Genomic DNA, 11,295 nt, shown 5'->3' on the forward strand with positions numbered 1-11,295 from the left:
CTTCTGTGTAAGTGATTTATAGATAAGTAATTTGTATACATGACAAACAGAAGTAAAACCATTTAAACTTTTGTCATGAGATTCTATAACTTCAAGACAAAAAGACCTTTCAGGACTTATTTTTGCTGTTGACAGACTGTCCCTTGGGAATGTTTTTAGGATGCTTTTTGTCAAGGTCATTTGCAAAGATGGCCTGTGGTGAATCTGACATATGTTTGAGAAAATGCAGTTATAAAACTCCTGTGGTGTGGAATACAGATCTTTCAGAAAAATAATGTTAAAAGCATACAACATTGTAATTTATTTTACCTGTGTCACCTGTACAGAGTTGTCATAGTTCAGCTACTATGCACTTTCAAAAATCATGTCAGGTGACTTATTTTAAAGCCCAGCCACCTATGTTTTTATTCTCACCACAAAGAGCATATCCAGAGGCCATGCCATCAGCCCTAGATGTGGTAAGAACTGCCCTGCTGCATTACAGCCACCAAAGCCATGGTCCCTGAGAGATGTTTGCAAAACTTCTGTATTTCTGTTGTATCTTCCTTTTCTTTCTCATCTTTTACGCCTTTGGCACAGGGTCCTATTTACTTTTAATCCTAAAATAAAAGTGAGCCCCTTTCCAGTTGGCATAAATTCAGGAAGTTCAGGCCACATTGGGGCCATGTAGTCAGCACTGAAAAAGGCAGAGAGGAAAGGAAAGAAACTGGGCTTGAGGTTCTCTGAGCTGCTGAATCGAGCATGCCTTGAGTCAGATTTTCTCTGGAACCTTCAGTTACAGAATGCAAAAATGCCACTCATCATCACTGAAACAACTACCAGCAGCAGCCTGCGTGCTGTGCGCACCTCACCCGGGGCTCCTCTGTCCTGGATCCCCTCTTCATTGCCCTAGAGGAGGAAGTACACAGCAGGCTTTCAGTGTACGTGGTGGGGAGTAGATGGTATTGTGTCCGAATTCTCTTTACTGCCCTCTCCTCACTCGATTAATGGTTTACCTGTATGTAGAAGTCTAGATATGATTATTTTCTCTCAGAACTTTCATAAATACTTGTCATTCCTTCACAACTAAGTTATCGCGTCTGGGAGGTTTCTAACGTTTTTTTCTCTTGACCCTTCCTGTATTAATCAATCTTCTGTAATCAATGCTCTGTAATTTTTACTGCTGTATTTAGGTGTGGTCTTTTAAAAATGCATCTTACTTGGTACTGTGTGCTGTTACAAACGGGAGGCCACAGTTGCTTCCACCCTGTAAAATTCTTAGCCTTTCTTTCCCCAGATATTGCCCTTGCCATTCTCTTCATCTGCTTGAACTCTCATGTTCCATCTGTGTGTCCCCCTCCGTGTGTTCTGGTTGAGTTTGTCAGTTCTGGCTGATCTTCATTATATCTTCACTTGTCTCCTGTTCTCTTGCCTACTGTTTCTCCCCTTGAATGTTTAGTTTCACGCTGCTTATTTTGAGGGGAGGGGAAAGTACCTGACCTAGTTTTGTAATTTTGTTTTTATGACTGCCACCCTTTTTTCTTTTCTTTCACAAGTTTAAACATGTGTATTAAAAGTCTTGATTTCAGATTCCTCTTATTTTTATTTTTTGGGTTCTCTATACCTTCCTGTTTATTGGATTTGCGGGTGGTTTTTCATGCCATATAATCAGTTGTCTTCATACTCAAATAACAGTTTGGCTGGTTATAAAAGTAATTTAGCCCATTCGTTGTCGGAGGACTTTGTAGGCATCGTTCTATTCTGATTAAATGCTGCTGTGGAGGTGTCTGAAGCTAACATAATTTTTTTTTCCCCTTTATATAAAGACTTCTTATTTTTTCCTGGCTGTCCAGAGGATTCTGTCTCCAGTCCACATTAAGATATATCTTAGTGTTGATCATGATGTGTCATATTTTCTTGCAACGTATGTCCCTGATTATAATGAGTCCCTGATTATAATGATTCAAATGTGTAACTTAGGAAAACTCATATTTTCTAGAACTGTATTACTAAACGTGTGCTGTTTCATTCAGCATTCATCCTATTTCTACTCTCTTTAACCCCTTTTTTCCATTTCATTTTGCTCTTTTTTTTTAAACTATTCTGCCTTACGCTGCTTACTTTGTGCTTTCATTTCTATAATTGCCTTTTCTGAGATTTTTCCAACTTAATTTCCTCACTTTTTCTTACCGTATCTATTTAATGCATAATCTTGTTACACAATCACTCATTTTTAGAAAAACTTGTGGCTGCAATGTTTATCCTCTTGTGACATTTTGAGATTAAAAAGTCTTCTTGCTATCCTTGCTTTTCCTGTTCCTTGCCTTTCTTCTTTGTGGGATCTATCATCAAGTATGTTTTCCCTAAAACCAGCCATTTGAAAGAATTTAATATGGGGCAAGGCCCAGGGCCATGTTGTAACCTGGCAGGAATTTTCCTTGTGACCCAACTTTAAATGTGAACGTTTAAAAGCCTTTCCTCCTTCACGGCCCAATCTCAGACAGACGTTTCCTCCAAGTGGTGGTCTGTCGGGATGATGTCTCACTCAACCCTGCTTCCCTGGCAACTCGGAACGAAACGAGGTCCCAGGAGGTGTCAGTGCTACCTGGGGTGGCCCTCACCCTGGAGAACTGCTTTGCTGCCTTTTTCCCTGGGCTCTTCTCTCTGTGCTCCATCTCCGACCCCTGCTCCATTTCCCTACTGTTTTTAGCAGCCCTTCAACCTACATTTCAGTATCTCCTCATTTTATCAAAGTTCATTTTTCCTTAGCTTCTGTGAGCTGGCTTCCTCACAGGTAAATTTTAGATACTTCCTACCTGGCCTAATTGCTGTGCCCACGGGATGAGAGAACCTGTGTAAAAACAGCAGTTTCTCACACCACAGGCTTTGGAGGGAAGATGGCTGGTTCCCCTTAATAGCCTTTCCTGGCAACTCTGGTCTTAAAACAGTCATTGCACCTTCCCCTCGCCATCCTTAGACACATAGGGGTGCTCTTTCCCGTGTGTCCCTGTGCACCCTGTGTACCTCCGTGTTGGCATTTGTCAGCCCGGATCATACACGGATCACCTGTGGAGGGTCACCACGTATCACTGGGAGAATGTAAATAAAATAGTGGTTGAATAAACGGAGGCGAATTTTTGTGTCACATTTCCCAGTGTTTCTTGTGCCCGATCTCAACGGGACATATAATCTAGCCCTTTAAAGGGACAGTGTTCTGCAAATCGTCAGCCAACGATTTCACTGGTTATGAGTTGTGGACCTCTCTACCACCACCCTTCACCCCTACCGCCCCCTCGGCGGACTCTAATCTTACTGAAAAACTTTATTACCAAAAAGCAAGTCTGTTTCTGCTTACCTTCTACTCACCAGGTTTAATGACCTCCTCTTGCGATGTCGGGAACTGGATACCTGGACACAAGATCTCGCCCTTCCGGCTGTGGTGTGGCTTTCTGGCTTCTTCAACCCTCAGTCCTTCTTAACTGGTAAGGGCTGGGGCAGGGCGGCCCCTGATGCTGACGGAGTCACGCCCCTAGCAGAACCCCAGCCACTCCCCCTGCCCTGGCCACTACCGAGGAAACAAAATGCCAGGCAGGACAGGAGCAGCCAGGAGAGGTGGAATGGGGTTCACCCCGGTAAACGTTTTCCGTCACGGGCTGCCGGCCTCTCACATCGGTTCCACTCTGGCACGGCAGAGCCTAAGCCAAATGGGCATAGGTGTTCCAGTAAAACTCCATCCGCCAAAGCAGGGCGGTGGTCCTGCAGGCCTTCGTTTCCCACCCCTGCCCTAGTGCAGCCACGTGGAGTGACCAAGAACACCCTGTGGGACCAAAGCACGCCTCACTCAGGGAGATGCTCAGCTTATACGGGTGGCTCCTGGGACCCTTCTGTCTATGGCTTTATCCTACTCCATTCCTGTCCGTCCTCCTCCCAAAGCAATCATGCAGACCACGGCTCGAAAAAACGAGTGGCCACTGGATAAAATGTGCTTGACTGTTGAGGTTACCAAAAAAACGAAGGAGGATTATGGGCACCCCCCCAGGGAAGGCGCATACCTCCACGGGCTCCTCATGGAAGGTAAGATGTCCCAAAGAGTGCATGTAGGGTTATCGCAGTTAGAACCTTTCTCACTCAGCTTCAAGTTGGTATTTGTCCTTTGTTTATTCCATTTCTCAGCACTCACACTGGTGGTTATTTACCTCGTTTCCAGCTTTCAAACAATTTAAATGCTAAGATAGATAGGATGTGTGTCCAATGTGAACCAAATTTTAAGGCCATGGCTATCAATCACTTAAAGACCTATACAATGAATTTACTTTGCTTTTTAATCAGTGCAAAAATCTTTCTTCTCCTTTTTAAAAAACTGTTAACTTCACTCTTGTGGTAAAATACCAGATTTCTCTAAGCCTGTAAGATGCCAACGCATATTGTGAATCTCTGGGCGAAGGGGTAGAATATGCAGTATTTTCCAAATTCATTCACCCATGCATTTATCTTATCTTGTAGAACACGTCCTCTTACCTTAAAGGGCACTTGGAGAAATGCTTTCCAAGTCTCTGCCAAGATGCTCCTTTTTCACTTTCAACATCTGAACACTTGTGGCACGTGCTTTAAAGGCGGGGTAGGTGGTATAAACAAGAAGTGACCTGAACTTAGACGAAGAAAAAAAGGTGCAGTGGGGAGGGAATGTGATGAATTGGACACGTCTTATACTGTCCCTAAGGATGCAGATTCACTTTTTTAAAGGAAGGACAAACTAGTGTGCTTTACTGCATCTGGATTCTCTCTCACAGAATCTGTTTTCATGTAAGTAAGTAAGTTTTACACCTTTTGAATACAAATCATTTAGTTCACTGTTCACAGGAGCAAGAGTCTCTGCTTACAGTGTATGCGTGGCCCCTGGGCAGCAAGTACCTTCACCTCCCCATCTCAGTCACAGGCCAGCTCGCTAAGGAAGCCACTGACGAGGAGTGAAGTGACAAAACCGGAATGTTTATTGCCTACAACAAATAGAGGCTCAGTACCAACATAAAGCACGGTTGTAACCCTTGGGTTTATGCTGTAGGTGCCAGATGGGACAGCCGGTCAGGAGCCATCGTGGACGCCTACCCCAAGGAGTTAAGGTCTGCAATGCCAGTCATCTTTGCAAAAGCCATACCCGTGGACAGACAGGAAACCAAACACACCTACGAGTGCCCTGTGTACAAAACCAAAACGAGGGGCTCCAACTATGTCTGGACCTTCAGGTTGAAGAGCAAAGAAAAGGCGGCCAAATGGGTCCTGGCAGGTGTGGCCCTCCTGCTGGAGGCGTAAGAACGGCCCTTGCAGAGGGGCTTCTGTTTCTCTCACCGGAGCACCGCGGAGATGTCCTTGTTCCCGCAGGGTCGTTTATTCTACTGAGAGGCATAAAACAGAGTCCAGCTTATGTACCTTTTAAGTAACTAACTTAAAACGTGCATTCGTTGTTTTTAAACAAACACCATCTCTGAAAAGTAGAGAAGGGGGACAAAAAGAAGCAAATGTAGAAAAAAAGAAGGGACCCCTACTGAAAATCTGTTCATTTTTAGCTCTCCCCAGTACCCTGGCCTCCCGCTTCCTGCAACACAAAAGAGTACAGAGTATATAGATCACATTTTCATCAAAGTTCCATTGAACCTCAAAAAACAATATGGTTGGACGTCTCCCGGTCCATACACATGGGAGCCTAGTTCTTGTAGATAAACAAAATCTCTAAAAAGTATTAGCCTTTATATTCTTTTAAAATATAGAAGCCACTGGCCCCAGGCAGCCGCTCCTGCTGGCCAGAAGCCCTCCAGTGTCCGGAACATGATTGACAGTCCACTTTTTGTTCAAGTGTTAACAAAAATAAAACTCAAGATCTACGGGTAATTGCACCTTGTAATTTACGGGAACATTTTCAATATAAATTTCCGACGACCCAGGGCAGTTTGAACTGTGGTCACTTGTGATAAGGTAAACTTAAAGGGGATGTAACCCCTGTCACAAGCTGGCCTCCAGGGACTGGTTTGGGTGGGAGGTAAAAGATCAAGGCAACAAAGGCAAGAGCTGCTTACACAATGTTTCCTCCGGGGTAACTCTACCCCATTTAAACTATGATTTTTTTAATCAGCTGCAGATGCTTTTCACAATTCAATCTATAAACAAACAGGCCTGCATATACATGTATTGTCGATTCCTCTCGCGTCTTCCTGAGAAATCTTTTGAAGTATATAAACAATCTTTAAAAAAAAATAGTATTTAGATCTACAAAGAATTTCTGTATACAAACACAACCATAAGAAATCTTAGGCACAAATGGCATGTCTTGCCGGAGTCCTCCGTGGTGAGCTGGCTGGTTCTTCTCTTAATTGTCTTTTACCAGCTGCTTTTGTAAGCTGAGAAAAAATGGGACGCGTTAGTGGGACGGAGGCAAAAGCACACACAGCATCCTAGGTTAGGGGCTCAACCACCCCCTGGAGTACCAAGCCCGAACCTGCTCTCCTGTCACCAGCTCAGGCCCGACTCCTCACGCACGCACAGCGGTGTGGGCCGGCCCCCAGGGGCACTCGCCTGACTCCCGCGTCCCTACGCGCAGCCTCCTCGTCCGAGTGCGCGTGGCCCAAGCCTCCCCTCTCCTTAGCGCTGCCTCGGGCCTTCGCAGCTTTCCCTCAGCCTGCCTTGTAGACTCTTCACTGTTCGAGGCAATCAGGGGGAAAGTCTAGCAAAGGAGGGAACTCCCCGATAGGGAAAATACCAGTTTCGAGCTTGCCCAATGCAAACAGACGCAGGATGACTGGCACTCAAGGTGGTTTCTAAGAATCAGACTGAAACAAGGCAAACCCCGTACCTGCCTAGAGGGTCTCCCCTGCTGCACCCGGGAATTACAACCTCTGTCTTTGATTTGTGAGGCTTACCTCTCCAGATATTCCTTAACATTATTATAACCGTAAAACTTGGCCAGATGAATGAGGATGCCTGTGGCGCAGCGACCATCACGCTTCCGACAGTAACTGCAATTGCAGATGCCCCGGCAGGGAGGACACACCCAACCCTAGGGAAGCAATGGCAGCAGAAATGCCCCCGTTACCAACAGGCTCCCGCAAGATGAGCTTCTGATTGAGCCTGGATCACTCAGCCTCTCCACCAATCTTTAATCACGTGAGACGCTTCAGATAATCCTTCACCCTGTGACAGGTACTAACGTCTCCTTCCTCTCGCACGTTTCAGAAAGGTCCAGAAAGGTTGATCACCCCAGATCACGCAGGCAGAAACACTGAAACGTGTTGGTTTTAAACAGGACCAGGTGCGTAATTGGTAGACATATGTTCAAAAAGTTTTGGAGAATTTCAGGTATCAGAGCAAGTGCAGGGCCCCTTACAACTTCACAGGTCACACGCCCAGAGGAGGTCGGCCCTGCTTCTGAGAGCACAGGGTTTCTCGAATCACTCAACCTGAGTAGCAGTTTACATTCACCTGCAAACTAGGGACAGTCTATTTACCCCCATGACTGATGCATAAGAGGTCTTGCAGTGGTTAGGAGCACAGATTCTGGAGCCAGACTGCCCAGGTTCAAGGGCATACACACTAACCATCATCCTATGTATTACCTCATTGTACAGAGAGAACCAAGGTGTTGGGCGGCTAAAAGAATAACAACTGAAATAAACTGCACTAACAGACATGACATCTCAGAGCAGCGCAGGTGCGCACAGAAAGCACCCTACCCCGCGGTGCACCCACCCCCTGGGCCTGGCCCCGGCAAATCCAGGGTAAAGGACGCTGCTGGAGGAAAGGGACACGGGCTCGCCTGTACAAACCCTAACTCTAAGAAAGCTTGCCTCTGACCCTGGAAAGCGAAAACGCACTCTCTTCTCCGGTCCTATCTGTAGGGCAGGAAACCCTACTTTTTTCATTGCTGCCAGTCTCAAGAGGCAGAATGAAAAGGAGGGTGGTGAGGGGGTCTACAAAACCCAGAGCTCTGCAGCGACAGGTACCCGATAGAGGGCCCAGGAGCCCCGTCCTGAGCTCGCTCCCCTCACCAATACAACTCAGGCCGAGGCGAGCACTGTGCCTACCGGGTCCAGCAGCGCCGATCTCACGTCCTCCCCGTAGCGATTCCGCAGGCAAGGCCCACAGAACTGTCCTCGCACCCCGCCGCAGCTCTGGTTCCGACACACCGTCTTGGTGTCGATGGTCTTCTGCCGACACTGGTGGCAAGTGTTACCCTGAGGCAGAAGGCGGTGAGTGGTGAACATGGGATTTGGAGGGGGAGGCCCACGAGGCCACACGGACATCCTAAGTGCACGAAGCAGCCCTGCCTCTCCCCGAGAATCGAGCAGTGCTGTGTCTCAGGTACAAACACTGGCACTCTCCGGCAGCCTGTAAGCACTTTTAGTTCTGGGGCCAGAGAAGCCTCTTAGGGCAGATGACACTGAGCAGGGAGCCTGGAAGAAATGAAATGATCAGCTGGACAGAAATGATGGGAAAGACCAGAGCCCACAGGGGTGACAGGTGACTGAGTGATGCTAAGCCCTGGGCAGCATCACACGGCTCCAACCCAGTTCCTAGCTATCCGGTTATGTTCAGGATAAAATCTCCTGGTTTTAAAACGTTGGCAATTAAATTGAAAACCTTTCAATAGTATTTAAGACACTGTCCGATTATCTAAAAAGGATGCAAAACAACACAAAGCCATCCTCTACATTACCATTTAAAAAAAAATTTCACACATTTCGTACCTATCAAAGATATTCTATCAAACTTTATTTTCTATTGGTTATATAAAATATGTGTTAATAATACATTGGAAATATATTTCTGTTGGTTATAAAAGCGTATTATTTTTTTCAACGTTTAAAACATAAAAACTATTTAAAATAGAACAATTACAACTGTGCTTTTTCCAGACTACACCCCTGCCTCCCCCCACAGATAATATGCATCCCCCAGAGAGACCTGTCTCCTGATAAGAAATACTGCACTGAGCCGTCTCCCCTTTCCCAGTTATAGCTGCTCCAACTCGGAGCCCACCTCTGCGCCCTGGGGGGATGGCACAAGTGCGTAAGCCCAGATACAGTTTAAAACAAGGCAGGATTTCAAATACCAGTGCCTGGGACTCCCAGTATAAGTCACGCTCATGTGAATTATTCATCAGATATACTTTACCAGAACTTTATCATAGATCTTGTCTCGAACAGTTATGGCCACATTCTCCAAGTCCTCTTCAGTGATGGCCTCCACTGGCCGAAAAGAGGATACACAGCGGCGTCGTCGATGTCCCTGGCATCTCCCCTGCAGAATGAGCCAAAGCAGAACTGGGCATTAGATGGTTTGGGCGGTTAAAAAAAAAATTATAGACGTTTTAAACTCCTCAGAGCTCTAGGATCATGAATGTTAACTATGTCCCTCTTCTATTTCCCTGAAATCATTCATACGTTTTAGTCATTTGCTGAGCTCCTATCCTTAATGCCAAGCTTCCCTGATAGCAAGGTGACACAGAACGATAAACCAGAAGCTCAGGGTTTCCCTGTCCGGTGAATGGTCACCTGCTGCAAGCTCTGTGAGGCCGGGGAAGTGACCCACACTGAACAGCCAAAGCCACAAATAGGAAGGATCCAAAGTGTCTTGCTCTAGACTCAAAGCATTCCAAACTCCCCATTCCTAAACAGAAAGACCAGAGACATCACTGTACTTGCCCACAAGCAAAACCACGAAGCCACCTGCAGCCTTTATCAGCCCTTCACGGCCTCCACTGGAGATGAAGCTGGGGTCCTAACCATCGCTCGGTTTAGAGGAAGGACCCGCTTCACGGCCTACAGCTTAAACCAAGCACAAGCTTAGGCCCGGGGTTCTTTTCCGAGTGCGGTCCCAGGAGTACCCACAGCATCTGGGAACTTGGCTGAAATGCAACTTCTCAGCTGCTGCAGACCTACCGAGTCAGAACCTCAGCACTCTCACCGAGCCCCCAGAGGGCTGTGATGAACGCTCACGTGTGAGGACCGCTGGCTTAGACAAAGAAGCACTGGTTCATTATAGTCAGAAAATACCCCGCTCGTTGTCTTCCTTCTTCTGAAACTGTAAAACTCTTCTGCGAACTTGGCGGCCGACACGGTGAAGTTCTCCAGGGCGAACTTCTCGGGAGGCCGTGCGCTCCGGGCCGGGTTGGTGCGCCGTGTGATCTGTCCCTCTGAGAAGGCCCGCCTCACTGCTTTCTTCTTCTGCAGGTGAGAGCACAGACACACACAACCGGCTGTTTTCTGGAATGAAAGCCATCTAGCAACCGACTGTGTGCATGAGTACTGGAATCAATGCATGAGTACTGGAATCAATACATATAAGGAGTTCCACTTACAGAAGCTGAGTTCGGGGTTCGGACCGGGAAGAAATCTGGCATTGAGTTCAATTCCGCCAATAACTGAGCAAGCTGAAGTTCAGGAGAAAGAAAGGACCGTGCATAAATATCGCCACATCTACTTCATCTAACACGTTATCACAAGTCTTCCAGTTTGCAGCCATGAGAAACTTGTAGTTTACATAAGATCTCAGCAGTTGTTATTTATCTAACCTCACATGTAAAGATTTTTATCTACGCAGGTGAGATGCTGATAGCATGACAGGAATAAAATCTATGCCCGTTCCTTAGGTAGAAGGAAGAAGACACGATGAAAACTGTCCTGGAAGGTCCAAGGCCTGGAGCATGAGGTTAGAATCATGACTGCGCCACTAATTCGCAGTGTGACCCTGGAACCTACCATTTTGCCCACCTGAATCAAGTTTCATCATGTGCACAACAGAAAAGGCCCAACTAGATCATTCTGGCAGTTGTTCAGAGCTCCAAAACACTGATTCTTTAAGTTGCTTAATTTCTTATCAATAAAAATAATTTATGAAAATATTCCCAAATAAACACCTAAGAACACCAAGTAACAGGCATTAACGTGCCAATCATACAATTTAATTAGGATTCCTTTTAGTTTTAGACTTACACAGAGGTATGGGTGTCACTAAAAAATCATGAATATAGTTCTTATTTTAAAGATGCAGAGAGATACGACGCTAAAAATTTCTCTTAGCTGAACACAAATGTGTCTCTGGATAAATTATACCCCAAAGTAGGCTTTATATTTTCTTAAGCAACTTATTAGACATATAATAAGACTGCATATACAGTATCATTAAATTATGGTTTTTAAAAAGAAAATAATATAACAAAATACTAAAAGCGATGATGATTGGTAAGAATTTTTTTTTTTTTTTTCCTGCAGTATGCGGGCCTCTCACTGTTGTGGCCTCTCCCGTTGCGGAGCACAGGCTCCGGAC

At 45.9% G+C, this 11,295-nt stretch overlaps 2 protein-coding genes across 2 annotated transcripts in view; one reads left to right on the forward strand and one right to left on the reverse strand.

Annotated features, from left to right (window-relative positions):
• Window positions 1-5,301, forward strand: part of DNAH11 (dynein axonemal heavy chain 11) — a 326,309-nt gene extending 321,008 nt beyond the window's left edge. Inside the window, 3 exon segments of the mRNA XM_055085043.1 lie at window positions 3,349-3,461; window positions 3,913-4,053; window positions 5,042-5,301. Coding sequence (XP_054941018.1) covers window positions 3,349-3,461; window positions 3,913-4,053; window positions 5,042-5,289 — 502 coding nt within the window. The 3' untranslated portion in view covers window positions 5,290-5,301.
• A 5-nt stretch (window positions 5,302-5,306) lies between these two features.
• The window catches only part of CDCA7L (cell division cycle associated 7 like), a 53,516-nt gene continuing 47,527 nt past the window's right edge, over window positions 5,307-11,295 (reverse strand). The window contains exons 5-10 of the mRNA XM_007111559.4: window positions 10,328-10,399; window positions 10,023-10,193; window positions 9,142-9,267; window positions 8,052-8,201; window positions 6,891-7,027; window positions 5,307-6,371 (exon numbers count right to left, since the gene is read on the reverse strand). Coding sequence (XP_007111621.1) covers window positions 6,341-6,371; window positions 6,891-7,027; window positions 8,052-8,201; window positions 9,142-9,267; window positions 10,023-10,193; window positions 10,328-10,399 — 687 coding nt within the window. The 3' untranslated portion in view covers window positions 5,307-6,340. The remainder of the gene's footprint in view (window positions 6,372-6,890; window positions 7,028-8,051; window positions 8,202-9,141; window positions 9,268-10,022; window positions 10,194-10,327; window positions 10,400-11,295) is intronic.

This window comes from Physeter macrocephalus, chromosome 5 (assembly GCF_002837175.3).
Source record: "Physeter macrocephalus isolate SW-GA chromosome 5, ASM283717v5, whole genome shotgun sequence".
NCBI lineage: Eukaryota > Metazoa > Chordata > Mammalia > Artiodactyla > Physeteridae > Physeter > Physeter macrocephalus.